Genomic DNA, 20134 nt, shown 5'->3' on the forward strand with positions numbered 1-20134 from the left:
ACCAATCACAGTGAGGAGGGCGTGGCCTGCGGTAAATTAAGCAGTAAACTGCGGATGGGAGAAGCAGAGAGAAACCGCACTTCTTCATCCATCCGTGCAGCTTTACCTTTCGCCTTCATCAGTAAGAAACCTTTGATACATTTATATGATTAAGAATGTCTCTTTTGATTCATACAGTGAGAGAGAAATAAAATACATTTTTTCCTGTAGAATTCTGAGAAACTGAATTTTAGGAAGGTATAACGTGAGTAGGTGATAGGGCTTTTAATGAATTACAATTAAGAGATTACGATATTGTAATCAGCATGTGTGGGCTGCGATTGGGGTAACAAGTGGGGATGCAGAGCAGCAGTCACGTTAATCAGAGCCCATGTGTTCTCAGCAGCCACCGCCGATGGATTCTGATGATCGGGGATTGATGATGATGATGATGCTTCTGTTGTTTTTCACCGAGTCCTGTCCTTGACATGATGAAGGCATTAAGGGAATGTGCGGGCCGCTTTAATCCTTAACCTTCCTTACATCATAATGACAGGAGTTTAGTGCTCAGATATCCAGACAAACACCTTTGCAGACCAACAGACTAGTATTTGTTGAGGAGTTTTTCATGATGAAACATGCTTTTCTGATTTATTGACATGTCTCAAACAGGTGTTTGTATGTTAAAAGAAATCATTTTCGAATCACATATTAATTACATTTTTTAATATCATTTATTTATTTATTTTATCTAAAAAAAATCTCATGATCTCAGTTTGCTTCTCATCTGTTCATCTTTGCCACCAAAACGATAATCTCCTAAATCCTCATTTAGGTTTATGGTTGCTGTTAGAGTTGGCTCAACCTTTTAAATCCTAATCCCAATGAATTAATCCCATATGCAGCCAAATCTCTTCATCTCTGTTGATAGCTTGTTCTTTCTGGTGCCTTCAGGTTGAGAGCATGTTTATGTGTGAGTGTGTGAGTGTGTGTGTGTGTGTGTGAGCTTTCTCCAGGGACCGGCAATCATTGCATTCAGTAATTAGTTAGTAGATCATGCACTTGAGCACTGGATACGTTTTTATTTTTTACTGATTTGACCGAAGAAGAAAAAAACAGGGATTAGCACAGGTATGGATCCTAAATAAGCTTTTCACACAACGCAGAGATGCTAAAAGGGATAATCTTAGCCCCAATATTTAACACATGAAATACTGATATTTTATTCTGAACAAACCAAATCCTTTTTACTCACCTGCTCCACAGTCAAGCTACTTGTTTTTTTTCACATTTTACTCCAATGCTGCAATATTACACCTTTTTTTTATATCTAAAAAAGGATCATGGAGAAAACCATAAAATAAGGTTGTAGAAAGAAAAGGAAAAAAACTCAACAGTTGGGGAGAAAAAAGTCGGATCTGGAATTAAAAAAAACTAAGTGCAAACAAACTTATAAGTGTTCATAGTTCCTAGAATGGGATCATTTCTATATTTCGATAGCCAAAATGCAAAACCTCCGATCAGCACATTTTTTGATTTTGAATTTTTATGTTAAATTGTAAGAACAAGGCTAACTCCTCATTTTAAGTAAATATACAACATAAAAAACTGCCCTTTTAATGGCAAAGGTCACAAGATGAAAACCTCCATGAACTGGAATATTTGAAACCTTTTTCTTGTTTCCTGAATAGGGATTTTTTTCTTTTAAGATGGGAAGTTTTGTATTTTGCAGCTCCTCCCTGTGCAGCTAAAGGGAGGAGTTTTGTTGCCTGCTGGGATAATTTGCACCTCCATGAGGTACTAATCAGGAAAAAAGGAAACATTTTATTTAGAAAGCTCCAATGGGAATATAGTGAGTACACAAAAGTTTTTTTTTTTCAAACAATGCAGGCAAATGCAAATTAGCATTTTATCCAGAGAAAAAGCAGAGTGACTTTTCTCTGCATGACCTCTGGCTTTAACAACTTCCATTCTTTCCCTGCTTCCTATAAAGTCCTCATGATGGTCATTTTTCTTTCAGCTCCATCCTGCGTTCCAGTTTGCTTCCTACTGGTGTCTGTGTTTTGTCTGAAAGGGGAAAATACTTATTTTTTAAATTTATTTTCAAAAAGTAGTGATAGAGCCAGTTTTGAGTCAATTTTTAGGTCTGGATGAATGAAGAAATTAACGTTTTTTTTGTCAGATTGATTGTTTTAAAATAGAAATTAAATACGTTACCTTAAAGGACCTATATCATGCTTCTACTTAAACTTTTCAGAATAAACTATATTTATATGTATGATGGCATATTCCTTTGGCACACTAAAGAAAGATTTTTTTTAACATAAAATGAGTTGTTTTCGCAGCTCATTTTCCTACTTCGATCTCTGAGGCATCGGCTTTCGCTCCATGTGGGTGCCGCCCATTTCATGACATCATCCTAGAACCGGCCTCGGCAACACGAAAACAAACAACATACGGACATATGCAAAGATGGATGTTCATATACTGTGCACATTAAAGGAAAGCGTTTTTCTGATCACTGCTAGGTCTGTGGAGAAAGTGTGTGCGTGTGTGTTAGCCTAGGGGCGCTGCTGGCAGTGCAGACTCTTCCTAGAAGGAGCTGTTCTCACTTATCTACGTCACAATGTGAGAAGCCGCTCGTTTTTCGTGAATAGGGAGGGGCTTTTATATACTCAGAATACTCTGAAACATGGGAACGGATCAAAATACCACTTTTGGGATGTTTTTATTGAGGAATGAACATAGTGGGCGGCCGTGGTGCAGCGGTAGGGCGGTCAACCCATGATCGTAAGATTGCAGGTTCGATTCCCGCCTTGCACGCCCATGTGTCAAAGTGTCTTTGGGCAAGACACTGAACCCCACCTTGCCTCTGGTGGGAGGTTGGCGCCAGTGTTTGGCAGCGGAGCCGCCATCAGTGTGTGGATGTGTGTGTGGATGTGTGTGTGTGCATGGGTGAATGGGACTGTGACTGTAAAGCGCTTTGGGCCTTCGAAAGAAGGTAGAAAGTGCTATATAAGTATACGCCATTTACCATTTATAATACACTTAAAAGTTTAAAAAGGATAGCATAGAAACTTTAAGAATAACTTGTGAGTAAATGATGGAACTCAGACTATTACAGAGGCTTAAACTGCTTACTGCTCCATTTTTTTTTTATTTCTTCATTTCGGACAAACTTCAATCCTGACCGAGACGTTAAACACTTGTTTCAATGCTTAAAATGTACCCTGGATTTGTATCTTTATGGCCACATTTCTTTGTTTTTTTTGGATACAACTGTAAAAAAATGGAAGTTGTGTGCCACAAGAAATACTTTGTAAGTCACCAATGAAAACTCTAAGTTAGGTTAGCTCAATAAATCGCAAAGTTATTGTCATCGCAATATGTATATTGCAAAAGCGAGTGCAAATTTCAATAAATGGTTACCTGAAATGTCCTCAGCCAATCTTATGGCACATTGAAGTATTTAACAAATCAAATAAATCAATGTATGCATTTGACCAATCAGATGGACCCTTTTATGTCAGATGTTCGCCTATTAGGGAGACAAAGGTCATTTGTAGTCTAACTTAAGTTCTGTTGACTCTTATTTAAATTAAACTGTTGTAGTGTAATATAAATTATGCATTTAATTGTTTTGCTATTTTTTCATGTATCGCAAGTTATATCCTCAACGCAATATTGATCACTAATATCGCAAATTGCGAGTCTTGATACCATCACCAACAATATTTTAATACATTTTAATATGAAAATAACATAATCATCAAACAAATTAAACCAATATATATGGAGAGAAATTAGACTCAGTCGGATTTGTGCGTGCGCAATTCTTCATTTGTGCGTAAATTAGGATTTGTGTATGCATATTCTTGCTTTGTGCGTGCGTAAATTTTTCCTTCCGGAAAAATCAAAGGCAGTCAGACTGAGAGAGTCACGGGAAGAATGGCGGCCCATCTCGGTGGTCATCGCCCCGAAGTAAGTAGCCTCTATGTTCAACACTAACATTTACTGTCTTCATGTATTGATTGAGTCATTGTCTGGATACGTTTAGAAGGGAAGGCTGATAGCGAAAATTCTAATGACCGAGCATTCCTTTGGTATTTAAACGCAGCACTTACGGACAAATTTGTGAGACGAGAAAACAGTCTCACGGTAGTTCTGTGCGTAACTTTGGCTTCGTGTGTGCGTAACAAGGGATTCGTGCGTGTTTTTTAAAGATGTGTGTGTGTAAGTAGTTTCAAACTGTTGTAATCTTAATTTGTGCATACGTAAATTGCATTTTGTATTTTTTCATTTTATATTTTTCTAATTTATACACAAAACGTATTATGTGAGTAACAAATCACGCACAAATCCAAATTTATCACAAATCCTAATTTACGCTCGCACAAAGCAAGAATATGCATACACAAATCCTAATTTACGCACAAATCAAGAATTACGCACGCACAAATCCGACTGAGTCTAATTTCTCTCCATAAATATAGCATACAGTAAGTTAGCTTGATTTATTTATAGAAAGTGAAAGAATTACATCCATTTTATTGCGCTCTGTTGGAAAAATTTCCAGCCACCACAGGGGCTCACCTCTTCCTTTTTTGCCTGTTTTGCAATGCTATTAAAGTTTGATATAGAAATATATATTTGACTGTATCTGTATTGGCGTGCAAACAGAAAGCTGCAAATTGTTCACTGCTACAACATAACTTGTGAACAGAAGTCTTTAATGGGGGAAGACTTAAAAGCTTATGAAAATAAAAAGGTGCTGCTAATCACCGTGCATCACCCGGATCCTTGCAAAAGACGAGTACGACTGCAGAGGGCTTTAACCGCACTCAGAGACAGGAGGGATTTAAGGCCGATAATGTAGGTTTTATGCAAGTTTAATCATCTTCAGTAGGGATGTGCGTGTGTTCCTTTCATATTTGACTCAGTTCAAATCCAAATTAAGAATGGCCTCTATGGTTCTTCTAAGGGAAAACTCATGAATGATAATCAGAATCCATTATCCCTGTGCCGCAAAGCCCCTGGTAAGTCAAACGCATTCACAGTCATGCCGAGATTCCCTTCCTTCTGTAAGAGCACCCGTTTGCAAAAAAAGAAAAAAACACATCCGAGGCCAGATATTATCATGAGCATCAGTCCCTGGAGGTTTTTCTTAGAGGGAAAAAACCATGGCGAAGTAGCATTTTCACAGAATTTTTCGAACTTTAGGAAGTGCTCAAGAGTGTAAGAGGGGCAGTGAGGGAGTTTGCTTTTGGCCTGGAAGCATTCTTTCATCTGCCTGTTTTTCCATAGAGATTAAAGCGTTTTGACTCGTCGTGAGATACCCGCCTGCACGATATGAGGGAAACCTGCAATGTGTGATTTTAGTGATCAATATGACTTGCGATTCATGAAAAAAATGGCAAAACAAAAAATAATCATCAGGCAAAAGTAGGCGATCACCTGGGGCCCCGAGCTGAACACTGAATAAAAATGTCTAAAATAAAATTTACTCCACTCATTATTTAACTCTGTCATGAAATTTTATCTTTAAAAGCTTAGAGGTAATTTCCTGAAAGTATTGGGGTATGTTTTGATGGGTACAAAGTATCATTGCTGCCACAGTAACACTGCTTTTGTACACCTGTATAGAACATGAAAGAGTTTGCTCTTGGTGCGTAAATGAAGGGGGCTTCTAATGCCGGCCGTCTCAAGGTGTCCAGTTTAAATGGCAGTAAGGATTAGCTGTGTGTAGCGGCATTGGATGACATCATGTTTTGACTATCAAAATGTCAACTGCTAATCTGCTGCGTTTCGCAATCAAGGCTATGAAAGGCTGCCTTTTGAGGCCAATGAGTTTAAAGTAATCAAACTGTCAGGATTAAAAATGACGTGACTTCAACAACAGGAGATCTTCTGACAAGTTCTGTCCTTTTGGGGCATTTCATAGTTGGGTTTTGGGTTCCTTGGGTACCTGCAAGGTATTCTGGGAGGAATTCTGAGCAGACCTCAGGTTTTTCGCATAGTTATTAACCGGCCCCTTGCTGACGTTGCACCACAAATACAAATACAAAGGAAAAGCCAGCCGGCCATGATGCTGCAGTCTGTCTACACCTGCTTGCACACATGGAAATGTGGAACTCTGCTCACTGGGTCTTTTCTTACAGAAAACAGGGCTGGCTGTCTTTAAAAAGTTCAGCTCCCACAAAAAGGTCAGAAACATTACCTGTGTTTACATGGCTGCAAGGCGCCTTCTTCTTTCTCTTGGCTGTGTTGTCTTTCCCTCTTTATCCCACATCTGACCAGCAGCTTGACATATAAGGACATCCAGGCATGTCTGACTACATGTAGATGGTTACTGATGCACCCGCTTTTATAAAACCTGTAAAAAGTAGTTCAGGTTTTTTGCCACATTTTGATCTGGTATGTTTGGTATATCCGTGAAACCCGGGTTCGACTCCGGGCTGCTCCCTGTTCCCTTCTCTACCTCTGCCGGTTCCAAGCCCGGTTTGAGAAGGTTGCGTCAGGAAGGGCATCCGGCGTAAAACATTGCCAAATTTACCATGCGACTTGTTCGCTGTGGCGACCCCTGATGGGAGAAGCCGAAAGTGGAAGAAGATGTTTGGTATATCCAACATAACTATGTGCATATTCATTTTTCTACTAAAACCCTTAAAAGGCCCACTCCAATGAAATGGTGTTTGATACGTGTTCTTGTGGCATTTTTCTGACGATAGAGGACAGGTATGAAGAAAATCAAGCATAAAATTGCATTTCTGAGTACTTCTTATTCAAATTGCTAGCAAGAGAATGCATAACATATTGACATGTTTTTATTTTCTGCTTTGTTTGATTTTTTTTTTCCACTACTAAAAATGTCATTGTCCAAGTGGGCAAGGAAAATAAAGGCATATCCATCAATCAACCAATTCATCAATGAATCTAATTTATTCTCTAGAGCAGTGTTTTTCAACCAGTGTGCCGCGGCACACTAGTGTGCCGTGGGAGATGGTCAAGTGTGCCGTGAGAAATTGCCCTCATTAACTGATCTAAAAGCAATTACCATCTCCAGAAAATCAGCTCTTTGTTCATCCAAACAGGCCCTGATAAAACACTGAGAAGTTAAGAATATGAAATATCATAAAATTATTTTTTCTTTGTGTTTATATGATTCTATTTAAGACATTTTGATAAGAATAACGGGATACCGCGATTTAGCTGCAGCTATAACTGTGTAAGGAAAAGTCCCGCCCCTTTAACTTTCTCCACCAATCATTCTTGAAGGCTTAATCACATGTCATCAGTCTGACCAATCAGAAGTGGTTAAAGTATTCACTTCCTTGTTTCGATTTAGCGCAAAAAAGTCTCTCTGTTCCAACAGAAATACCAGCTAAAGCTCGTCTTTAGCGGTGTAGCTTTACACAGAATCTGGTATCAGACTGGAACAAGTAAACAAAACCATGAAGCTCAAAGACGCTGGTCTTTCTGCTGTCGGCGGATTACGGGCACTACATCTCCCATGATGCAGTAAAGTGACTGTCTTAGCGCACAATGAGTCTCTTCTCTTAACGTCTTAAAACAACGAACACACATCAAACAGTTTTTTGAATCTTTTGACTTAATTTTTAATACATATACTGTCATTTACATATACTGTCACAAATACTTTTAGAAAAAACAGCCACAGCTTCCAGCGTTTTCTGCAACAATTATCACAAAAATGCATGTGAGATTGCAGAGCGGCTGTAGATCAATACAGACTGAGCTTTTTCTTTTTTTTTATTTATCAATTTTTTTGGATGCTGGTGTGCCGCGGGATTTTTGTCAACGTTAAAGTGTGCCGTGGCTCAAAAAAGGTTGAAAAACACTGCTCTAGAGTGACAGCAAAGGGAAGGGGGAGGCGGGCTTACTCAGTCCAGCCCACAACTCAGAAACAAATTGTAATTTAAAACTGGAATAACTTGAAAAAAGGTCTAAAGAGGATCAAAGTGGGTCTTTAAGGTTTGAATCAAATCGGAGCTTTTGCAGACAATGTTCTTCTCTGGCATGCTTGCAGTCATTGGATCTTCAGTCACATACTACTGGATTTCTTGGATCCTAAAATGTATTCAAAATACTTTAATTTTTGAAACAAACTAACAACAAACACCATATGTATGAGTGGTGATTGTGCTTACTGACCTGGAATTTGCCGTGGTTCACAGCACTCAAGAATCTGTGAAAACATTTTAGTACAACTATGGTAAACTATGAAGCTGCACCACTTGATGGATTATTGTAGTGTTATGGGTACCGTAGTAGTCAGCAGCCTGCCAGAATAATACATACTGTGCTGTTACTTCATGAATGGAAAAAGTAGAAGTATGGTTACAGTGTGGTTAACTAGCAAAACTTCCCATTAGCCGCTCTGACCAATCACCTGCCCCTTGACTCCTCTAGGTATTATGGGTAGTGTGGTCATACCATATTTTATGACTGTGTTGTTTCCTTAATTCTGCCCTATAACCCAATGTGCCTTATGGTCAGATAAATATACTATTGATTGCAACATATTTGCAGTGGATTCCAAGTGCAGCACCAATGCACTGTAAACCACTGATGGGTTTTTAATCCAGGGGGGGTCTGAAGCTCACAGGACTAATCTGTACCAGGCATTGAAAACACTCGCAATGGATCTTAATAAAAAGCCTTTGCATGGGACATATTGACAATAAGGGAAATGATGCATCATTTTTAGAAATGACACGTCCCCTGAAATGCACCGAGCTGAGCCCGTTCTGTGTGGGAAGAGATTTTGTTCTCCACACAACAGAGAAAATGACAGCACGCTGATTTTTCTGGCCGCTGCCCATTGTTGTCCACAGTACAGTCACCTGCCATCTCACACATCCCATTAGCCAGCAGATTCCAGCGCGCTGTGGGACTGATAATTGGATCATTTTACAGGCTTTAATGCCAGCAGCGCAGTGGCAAAAAACAAACAAATGTGTTGGGTTACTCATTCATCAACATCTTTCTCTGTATTTGTATCATATATCACTGTTTTTTCTTTTCTTTATGATTATCATCCCCCCCCTCCCCCATAACAATGTTGCAGCAGTCACAGGTTTCGAAGGGTTGCAGGTTCATTGTTAGGTAAGAATGAGGCGTCTAACACATAGACAACAAGGAAAAGTTAATGACAAGAACATTTGAAATATTATCAGTTTTTTGATCATCTTTCTTGTTTGTTTTTTAATATTAGAATGCCTGAATGGCAAAAGGAAACTTTCTGAAACATTTTGAGAGATGACCAAGTCAGTATTTGTAGGGTGTAGAAGATTCTTCTCAAAACCCATTTCTCTTGGTGCAGAGAGGTCAAAGGTTGAAACAAACTTTTGAAAAGCTGTTTATGAGAAACTCCTTCATGTTAACATGCAGTCATGCCCTTCCGTTTTATCCTTAAGAACTGAATCTGTAAGACCATTAATAATTTTATGCAACGTTCTTTTCATCTGTATTCCTACTTTCTCACTTTCTTTTTTGTTTAGCCTCTTTGTTCTTATTTTCTTCTTCTCTCTACACATCTTTTCCTTTCATTTGGCCTGCTCTTCATCCATCTGTTTTCCTGCCCGTCCCCCGCTCACATTATCCACTTTCCTGAAGCCTCCACCTCATCTATCCATCTTTCCAACTTTTATCTTTTCCCTGTTCTCTTTATATATATATTTCTTTTACATTTCAGCTCTTCTAAAATGTTGAGGTTGGACGTTCTGGCCCCGCTTCTCCTCCTCTCCATCCTGTTGCCGGGCTACGGTTGCCGGGCGGCGGACATTCCAGAGGACACTACATCAGAGTTCTCCTTCAGACTGTACCACCAACTGCAGGCGGAGGGGGGTCAGGAAAACATCATTTTTTCGCCTCTGAGTGTGGCGCTTTCCCTGGGCATGGTGGAGCTGGGAGCCAGAGGGGCCTCACTGGAAGAGATACGACAGACTGTGGGATTCAGCAGCCTGCTTCCTGGTAGGAAGAACATATAGATTTGCAAACATCAGAGAGAAGTGTCTGAAGAAGGAAGCAACAACAACAGCAGCATGATACTTGATTATAGCTGCATTGAGCTATGTAGCTCAGACTTCCAATTTTTCCTTCATATCACTTTTCTTGCCCTTTTTCTTGTTTAAAAATGTGTGAAAACTATTTTTAAATCTATTTTGTTCATAATTTTTTTCACACAATATTCAAGAAATGACCATCAAGCAGATGTCATTTTAATGAATTAGCTGATGTATTTTTGTTCTTACTTTTGTTGGTGTTGTTTACATTGATCTAATGGTAAATAGATAAAAAAAATCTTCATATTTTATTGGAAAAGTAAAGAAATGCAAACGTTGCAGTTGTTTACTTAAGGGTTATCAGTGAATGTTGTGCTGTTCTCCAGGCGTGGAGTTCTCTCTGCTCCAGAACCTCACAGCAGCTCTTCTGGATGACGACACCCACCACGTGATCCGATGCGCAAACAGCCTCTTCCTGCAGGAAGGCGTCTCCTTTAACCCGGAGTTCCTGCACCTGGTGAAGAAATACTTCCGAGCCGAGGCGGAGACGGTGGACTTCAGCGACTCCACGGCAGTTGCCGATCAGATCAACAGCTGGGTGGAAAACCACACAGAGAGTGAGTCAGAGAGGTGGGCAAATGGGAGGAGAGCAGGGAATGAACAAACTCACCAGCAGTCTCGCCTTCCAGGTAAAATCAGGTCTCTGCTGTCAGCCGAGGACTTCAGCAGCGTGACGCGCCTGACGCTGGTGAACGCCATTTACTTTCGGGGCTCCTGGAAGAACCAGTTCAGACCAGAGAACACCAGGACCTTCTCCTTCAGCAGAGATGACGGCTCTGAAGTTCAGACCCTCATGATGTATCAGCAGGGAGATTTCTACTACGGTCAGTCTGTGAATGAAGGCTCTTTTATCTGAAAATACTTCTCAAAGTTATTCTGGTTTTATTTGTTAACTTTTAACACAAAATGTTCAGATTTAATCATTTTTTAATGTGTTCATTTCAAATCTATTTTTAATTCTTTGTGTAAAGGTTTTTGTTAAGTTAAGTTGTAAACAGCTTTTTGAACTAAATTAAGTTACTTTCCCACCAAACAGGATTCACCCATCAGTCCATTTTCAATATTGAGTCAATGTACAGACGTGATCGAAGGTTCTGTGGCAGGTTTTGAGGGTGGGGCGCGCACTGCTGTCTGGCAGCAGCCTGTTTTGAGTGTTGTGGTGCGATGTTTTCAGAGTTCAAATATGTAAATTTTGGCAAAGATGTGACGTCAACCAATCAGGGACTCAGCTTTGGCGCATAGCGTGTTGATGACAGGATCAACGGATGGAGTCCAAAACCAACATGGACGAGAAACTGATGTTTCTCCTCCTAAACTTAGGAGGAGAAATAATAAAACGACGATAATAAAACGTTCTCTAATTTTATTTTTTTATTTTTTTCTTCCTCGGTTGACAGCAAGTCATCAAACTGGGTCTCAGAAAGAAGGAAGTAGCGCTGAAAGTGACCATCATTCAGATGCAGCTCCTGCAGTAGACAGTGAAGCTCACCATACTGGGAGAATCTCAAAATGATCCAATGAACCCAGACATGGAGACGTGGTTACAAATGCTTTTATAGAACTCTTTATAATAAATAAGCAGCATCTCCACAGCATCATCCATGACTTCTATGCTTTGTAAATGGGATACAGATATACAGTCACTGCTTCCATGTAGAGATGAGGCTAAAAGCGTTTGACAATAGCTCCTCCCACACGCATCAGCATTGTCAATTTTGTAAACACATTTTTGGACGAGCATGACATTTGACGCACATCAGATGAAAGATGGAGAACACGGATTTAACGCTTGAATTGAGTTTGGTGTGAACTTAGCAATAAACCTATAGCAAAAATACTTTTAAAGTTAGTTACGCTGCACGTCTACACCGTCTGTGAAGTCAATATGAATTCCCCCTGTGCTCGGTCGGTCTTTGTTTACGTGTGTGTGTGTGTTCTGCAGCTGCAACACACAGCTTATGTGTGTTTTTCCCTGGTCACTCTTTCATATTCCTGCCTGCGATCAAGGACTGAGACATGTGTACATGTGTGCGTTTGTGCGGCGAGCACAGCCGGTGCATGTGTGGACCTTTGTGGTAGAGAACTGCGAAACGGGGACAGGTCCGTTGGGGTTGGGGGGGGGGGTTCCTCTCTGATTCCTGAAGCACAGTCATGCTTTGCTAAAAGGCAGCTTGTGGAGCTTCATCAGCTCTTTTTTGATGGAGCTGCTACAGTTCCCACTAAATGCTCCATCTTTTCCTGCTAACTTATCTTTCATTAGCCGCTATTACAGAACAATCCAATGCTGTGTGATCCTTAAGATGTCTTCTTTGTTCTGGTAAAGCATTGTCATTCATTCATCTTTTCATGGATTATTTCTATATCTTAAAATATAGCAGTAAAAACAGCGAACAATATTTTTTTACATTTTAAAAAAAAATAAAAGGTCAGTTTACAACTGACATTGTCTTAATCACCGAAACACATCAGTCAGAGCTGCATGAATTAGGATGGTCACAGGGGGTGGCACAGTGGTGTATCGGTTAGCACTTTACATGAAGAAGGGCTGGGTTTGAATCCAAGTTGAGATTTTTCTGTGTGGAGTTTTCATGTTCTCCTGGTGTTTCTTGGGTTTTCTCCTGGCACTGCGGTTACCTCCCGCAAAAACATGGTTCACAGGTCAATTGGTGACTCCATTCTCTTCCATAAAGGAGTTTGTGTTAGAATAGAAGTTGGATCGATGTTGTAATCCAAATAAATCCTGATAATTCCAGTAAAACCAGATTATCGACTATGACTATTATTGACTACTAATGACCTAGTATATAATTGATCAACACAATTAAATGACTCTTTTTCTGCATGTATGTTTAATGCTTGAGGTATTAAATAAAAAAATCGTAACTGGCCACAATGCATGATGAAAATAGTGTTTTAAGCATTTTTTGTGGCATTTTTCTGATGTTGGAGGACACATATGAACAACATTTAGCTCAAAATTGCATTTCTGCGTATTTCTTTATTCAAATTGTGAATAGGGAACAGATGAAAAATTGCAGTTTGTAAAAGAGATCTTATTTGGGATGTAGAAAATACTTGGGGGCGGACCACAAGCTCCCTGCCCCATGCTCTCAGCAACAGGGAGGGGAAGGGGGGGGGGGGGTGTCTCCGTGCCAACTGTCCAGCCTACAACCCAGAGATACATTTCTAATGAACTGTGTCCCTAGACAAACTACACATTTTTTTATTTGGGCAAAAAACGGCATAATCACGACCACCACTGGGAACGCTTTTACAACAGATCAAAAGTGGATCGGAGTGGGACTTTAAAGCCTTTTTGGCAGCAGAAAGTTGCCAAGTTAAAAAGGCTAATGAGTTATGTTGTTGTAGCCATGCTCTTTAATCCATTTAACAAGGATACATTTGTGCACATTGAAAACTTTAAGAGGAAATAAAGCAGGACTTCCTGCAGACAGGAGAAACTATTAAACGTGGCTGCTGCCACCAAGGGGACAGGAGGTGCAAAACGCATGAAAAACATGAGACATTTGGGGGGTTTTGTAAGTCAAAATGCAGGCACAATCTTTACAAAACTAAAAAATAAACTCCAAATCACCATAAAGATAAATCTAAAAGGGACAGGTTTTCTGCTGTAACACGTTCTTGTCTACCAGCAAAAAACAGTCAGTTGTTCTTGACTGTTCAACAAAAATCAAAACCAAAAAAAAAACAGATGGGTAAGGCAACAACCAAAATAATTCGTAGTTGCAGATCTCAAAGAAATGCAAGTAAACATCCAAAGTGGTGAAGAAAGTATCTGAAGAAATAAAATATCTGAAGGATTCAGATAGTTCAATCATTCCTGTTTCTTGCAGCTCATGAGTTTGTGTTGCTCCCTGAATAAAATATAATTACATTCATGAATAGATGCTGCAGTTGTCAGTCTTCTTTTTAATTGAACTCTTTTCAAGTTGCTGATGGATCTTGTCGCGCGAAAACATCAAATAACGGCAGTTTTGCTTGTTAAGCTTTTGGTGAACTCCGCCAGAGCGCAGTGAGGATGAGGAGGCATAAGGGCAGGAATCAGTCACAGAGCACACTGTGTTCCTCTGTCAGTGATGAGAAATGTAAAAAAAAAAAGCGATGTTTCAGTTCATATGAGTAAAGAATTAAAGGATGGAAAAATATTGAATATTTATGATCATCTGGGGTTTAAGTGTAGTTACATGTTTTCATTTGTTTAGACAGAAGCTTGTTAAAGATCCAGCTAAAGGTTGTAGACAGCATAGCGTGCCAAAACCTAGAACCAAAATGTGGATTTTACACAGAGTAAATTCTTTTTTTTTTGCTCTACTTCTAACCAAATCCTTTAATGTTAAACCAAGTGATGTTTAACTGAGGCCCCAGGTTAGTGGTTCATCAATAGATAAACCAAAACCCCCATCCTCACCCATTTGAGCACGTTTCTCCTCACCTTTTAATGCAGCGGTGCGCGTGTGATCTCTCTCAGGTGAGTTCAGCGATGGCTCGCAGGAAGCTGGTGGTGTGTACCAAGTCTTGGAAATGCCCTATGAAGGAGAGGACATGTCCATGATGATTGTGCTGCCACGCCAGGAGGTGCCACTGGCCTCGCTGGAGCCCATCATCAAGGCTCCTCTGCTGGAGGAATGGGCTAACAATGTCAAGCCACAGAAGGTGGAAATCTACTTACCCAGGTGGGAGGACACATTAAAACAGGTGGTCTGCTTTGCCCCATGCTTTATTTTTACCATGAAAAAAATAGAAATACACTTTATCTTATATCCTTTATCTGGTAGAAAAAGAAAAAGAAACCTTCCGTGCATGATTTATCTGCATTAGATCATTTACTGTCAGTTTCTGCATCTCAAATGCTTCTAAAATGTTACGGTTTTTGGTTTTTTGCATTACTTAAGATGATGGAAGCAAAAATAGGTTTTTGGATATTTCTGGCAGGAATGTGTCTCCCGTGCTTTTGTTTAACAAGCACCATAAGTTGATCGTAAAACCGCTAATCACACTTAAAACACAGCAGCTATTGAACAGAATTGCCTTGATTGTCGATGCAACGAATCTGAGTACAATGAAATTGCTCTTCTTTAAGGATTGTAGGCAACATATGCAGGACTACATGTCATAGTTACCGACCTTGGATCATTTAACTTGCTTCCTGCAACTACAACGTTCTCTCAATATACCAATTGTCTCTCAATTGGTACATTAGAAACCCTCCCCACACTCACCCCGAGATGTTCATGTCAATCAAAAATACAGCTTACTGTTTATAGGTTGCCCGTTTTAGGTCATATGCCAAACCTTTTAAATTTTAGACTGTTCCAAAAACGGTAGAAAGCATCAGCCTCACAGCGTTTGAGCTGTCTTTACACGTTCTCCAAAATGCACTGTTGCATGAGAAGCAGTTTTCATTCCAGAGGGGTTACTGCGCTGGAAAGTTTATAATTCATTTTTTTTTCTTCCTGTCTTTTAGTTTATCCTTTAAAAAGCTCTCTTAGCAAGATCTTACTGTAGACATTCAAACATTTCCGGGCTTTGAAATAGTGTCATGCTTAATCTAGCCTTGCGTCTGCTGAGAGTTTGTGTAATTTAATCACGAGGTGCTTTAGAAACGACAGTTGTGTGTCATTTAGTCTAAAGCTAAGTTCACACCGCCCCGGCAACACGCGTTCATGCGGCCACTTCTAATGAAAACTCTATGTAAACACACGTAAATGCGAGATTACGGCTTCCGCATTCAAAACTCTCCCGTTTGAAAGAAAAAGCCTGGAGCAAGATTCACCAGATCCCAACTGTAGGTGGCTGACATGCGCTAGTCAGTAGAAAAAGAAGCCCCTCCCTGCTTGTCCACTGTGAACACCACGGCCTTCATGTATGTTCAAGGGCCTGCTTTTAGCGCGTGCTTGAACATGCATCGCATGTCCAGTGTGTCTGTAGCCTAGCAGCCAGTAAACGGGGAGACTTTGATGGAGATGCAGGGAAAATGCAGGACCGGATGAATCCTTGACGCTAAAACAGAGTTAGCAAAGCAGTGCAAGCTGACTTTAAGATGAACTAGCAGTTAAAGAACTTTGAGGCAAATTAAAGATGTAGAGGTTTTTGGTTTATTGCAGTAGATGTGGACAGATTTGCGGAAAGCTTTCAGATGGCCTGATAATTCATTGATGACGGGTTGGCATGCAGCAGCAGCAGCCAGGTGCAACCCATCTTCAATCATGAACACAAACACCCAGCAGCTCACTCCATGGAGAAATGCATGCAGGAGGAAGGAAGTTCACTAAATCAGTCCAAAAGCAGATATTTTTGCTTCCAGCTTTTAGAATGAACTGCTCATTTTTTAGGAGATTAGCTCTTTCAGATTCAGGGACATTTGGCAAGCTGGGGGAGCAACGCATTTACGAGACAGGCCTCTTTTTCCCCAGTTGGTTTCTTAAAAGACAGAAAGGAAAAGATTAGTTCAAACATAAAAAAGGCAACTTTTTCAGTGATGCAGTCCTTTTTGAGTTAACTGTAGGGAAAGTAGCAAAAGAGATTAAATGTTGTTTAGCTTTCCACATTCCTATACATCTAAATTTAGTTGGATTTTTTTTTGCATTTTACTTTAAACATTTGTGGCATCATTTAGCTTCAGGAGATTTTCGTGTGACTGCCTGTGCAATGCCTTAACGCTGTCTACGTTAATGTTGGTGATGACCTTTGATTGATCGGAGTTCACCGAAGTTAAATGTTTGTTATGATCGAAAATCGTGATCTGCTACATGATCTTTGCTTTGTCTCAACTACACGATCCTCCTTAAGGTTTAAGGTGGACCAGAAGATGGATCTGAGGGACACTCTGCAGGAGCTGGGAATCAAGAGTATTTTCACCACTGATGCTGATCTCTCCGCCATGACAGGTGAGACGGATCCCTACAGGTCCTAACACAAGTGGGAACGCTTGACGTTTGCCAGATAATAGACCAATATAAGCATGTATAAATAGAAAAGAAAAACCTGTACAGCACTTAATTCTCTTCTTGGCAGCAAGCAGTAGCTTTCAGTACCTTCTGAGGTAACCAAGGTAACTGGCACTGTGTGGGCAGGTCGGAGCTGTCACATCATCCTTTAAAAATAGTTCCAGAGAAAGACACCTGAGAACTGTGAAAATACAGTGCGACCAAAATAAAATGGAATAATTAAGATCCAAAGCAAGAAGTGTGTACAAAAAAAAATTAAACATTAACAAGAATTATTTCAGTGAAATGACCCTCTACAAGTAGAAAAAATGCCGATTTAAGATGGTTCTCTCTATGAAAAGATTGTGTAAACAGATATGTCCGAACAATGTCCTGTTGAGGACATCAGTGTTTGGTTTGGGGAGCACTTTTGCAGTCTGACATTTGTTAATCCATTTAAATCAATCCTCTCACTCTGGGGCAGATCTAATCTTGTACATGGCTATAACAGACAGAGTGAAGTAATGGGGGTCTTTAATTCCCATGTGGAGGATTGATGTAGTACGTGTTGTAGTAGTACAGCGGAAAGCATGTTTCAACCTACTGTGATGGCGCTGTAGCAGGAAATCAAAACGTCGCAATTTCTGGAAGGCACACTCGGCAGTGTTTTACAGGTTACTCATAGGGCGGTTCAGTCAATTAACTCACCTGCTCAGCGTCCTATTTAAGCCCAGGTGCGCAGTTGTTCATTCTCTTTCTTACCTTCAGCGCTCATTCGTCGCCCCTCCCTCCTCCCCGGCTTCCACCTGTGGGCTCCGTTAAGGGGGTTTTGTTACCCGAAAGTTTTATGGAAAATTATATTATGGAATTGAACGGAGCCTTATGCCAAAACGAAAGATGTCAATGCCAACTTAAAGAATGTGAATATTAAGTATGTGGAAATAAATATTTCTTACTGCAAGAGTTGTCTGACAGAAATACAACTATTTCTGTCAAGACACCAAAAGCCATTTCTTTGTATCTACCAAATATTCAAATGAAATGTTTTTTTTTAAATAAAAAGTGACAGTATAGTGTTCATTTCCAGATGGGAAGGACCTGTACATCGGAAAGGCTGTGCAGAAAGCTTATCTGGAGGTGACCGAGGAGGGGGCAGAGGGAGCTGTTGGCTCAGGTGCTTCACTTTTCCTAAAAAATAAAAATAAAACTCTGATTTTTCTCTTTTCATGAGAACTTATCAGAATTGTCTTTTGCATTTTCTATGACCAGGAATGATTGCCCTGACCAGGACTTTGGTGTTATACCCACAAGTCATGGCCGATCACCCGTTCTTCTTTGTCATCAGGAACAGAAGGACAGGTAAGCCAGTTTTGGTTCCTGGAAAAAAACAGATTTAACCCTTGTGCTATCTTAGATGACCCCACCCTTACATTGACGTGTTCTCCCTACCATGACAAAGGTGGATAAAGGTGGAAAGATTTCATGTAATCCATGGACACCAGTGAAGATCACAAATCATTGAAGAAAAAAGGTTCAGCCCACTGTCTAGTGGTTCCAGATGACCCAACTCCCAATGCTAGAATGCCTAGGATAGCACAAGGGTTAAGTGTCTCACCTGACTGTGCCTCTTACCCTGTGTGTCACCTTCAATGTGTAAACGTGTCTGTGCATGTCTCTCCAGGCTCGGTCCTCTTCATGGGCAGAGTGATGACCCCTGAGGTCGTGGAGCCCTATGACAGCTACTTTGACTCCATTTAACCCAATGACCAGGGCGCTCCCTGTCAGCCAATTAGATCCTGGCATCACAAAAGCTACCTATTCTCTACCACCATCTCTAACTGTGTTTTATACTCTTGACAAGATGATATAACCAAATATTATATGATGAATTAAATATAAACATCTTTGTAATTACAATATATTGCCAAAGGTGTTCGATCCTCCATCCAGGTGTTTGATTCAGGTGTTCCAATCACTTCACAGGTGCACAAAATCATGGAAATTTCCACTATGACAATGTTCTACAATCAACCATCAGCCAGAATATAACCAAGTGATGTTAACCCACAGAGCAGTAGATTCTGAGCCACGTTGCAAGCAGAGGTTGCCATTCTTTCTATCCGAGTCGATTCCTGCAGAGCTTTTTGTCTGCAGGCGCCTGGAGAGCTTGGTGGAATTGGTGATCACCAAATTAAGGCGATGTGTTCTGATATGCAAAGCATGTCACCCCTGAACTCTAGAGCTTTGGAGAGGCTTTCTCTGCCCAAATCTAGTCCTCAAGGTCTACCACCCTGCCTGCACACCTTTCTGCTGATTACGTGGATCAGGTGTTAAATCAGTCAGAATTTTGGAGGACTGCAACCCCTCCAAAAGTGTCACTTAATCAGTACAGTTTTACAATTTTTCTCAGTCACTTTAGTACAATTCTCAGATCAGAATTGAAGTTTGCAAATATGTGTGTGCATTTCTCATAACAATTTGTACAAACAGCAAAACACTATGGATTTCTTGCAAAAGCCTGTAACTTGCTCAAAATCTTTAGTTCATCTCTGAAAACTAAGTCTTTATGTCATTGAACATGTCAGTGCCATCAGAATGTCAAGTCCTTGTGTCATTGTCTACGAACAAGACAGTCAAATGACTTAGTCATGTTGTCAAAATAACTGTACTTTAGCGGGAGGTTCTGATGTAAACTATAGCTAAAGTTTTGATGACAATTATTGTAAAATATAAGTTACACCTTTTTTGTTTGATTGCAATAGACTGGACAAGATTCACATTTACACTTTTATTGTTCATATTGTAATTTGTTGACAGATCATGTCATACCAACATAGAAAAAACCCACTGCAAACAGTAACACAAAGGGAAAAAAAAGGACAATATTCTGTACAACAGTCCAGGCAGTGCAGTAGGAATTGGTGTGGTCTTCCTACACCTCTTGTCGTTCCTGTATGTTAGGACACAAATTCTCATCCACATCACAGCGAATATCCTCTCTTGAAATGCAGCGAAATATGTTTGTCACATTATGACAACTTGGTCAACTAATTTGCCGTTAATGACTTATACGATGAACTAATGACTAGGAGTTTTGAGGAGTAAGACTATTGCACAGTGAAC

At 40.1% G+C, this 20134-nt stretch overlaps 1 protein-coding gene across 1 annotated transcript; it reads left to right on the plus strand.

Annotated features, from left to right (window-relative positions):
- Nucleotides 1–8: 8 nt before the first annotated feature.
- serpini1 (serpin family I member 1) lies at nt 9–18956 on the plus strand. The gene is made up of 9 exons (XM_011482849.2): nt 9–121; nt 9695–9972; nt 10391–10621; nt 10694–10888; nt 14554–14758; nt 16875–16972; nt 18099–18185; nt 18281–18370; nt 18693–18956. Exons 2-9 carry the CDS (start codon nt 9705–9707, stop codon nt 18767–18769), a joined length of 1251 nt encoding a protein of 416 aa, XP_011481151.1. The 5' UTR covers nt 9–121; nt 9695–9704; the 3' UTR covers nt 18770–18956.
- The last annotated feature ends 1178 nt before the right edge of the window (nt 18957–20134 follow it).

Source organism: Oryzias latipes, chromosome 13 (assembly GCF_002234675.1).
Source record: "Oryzias latipes chromosome 13, ASM223467v1".
Classification (NCBI taxonomy): domain Eukaryota; kingdom Metazoa; phylum Chordata; class Actinopteri; order Beloniformes; family Adrianichthyidae; genus Oryzias; species Oryzias latipes.

What these genes read in the sequence shown, in the direction of transcription:
- serpini1 (XM_011482849.2), top strand. Translation starts at nt 9,705, where the DNA reads ATGTTGAGGTTGGACGTTCTGGCCCCGCTTCTCCTCCTCTCCATCCTG. An exon ending in TGATCTCTCCGCCATGACAG is followed by an intron (nt 16,973 to 18,098) that starts GTGAGACGGATC and finishes GTTCATTTCCAG; the next exon opens with ATGGGAAGGACCTGTACATC. An exon ending in CATCAGGAACAGAAGGACAG is followed by an intron (nt 18,371 to 18,692) that starts GTAAGCCAGTTT and finishes ATGTCTCTCCAG; the next exon opens with GCTCGGTCCTCTTCATGGGC.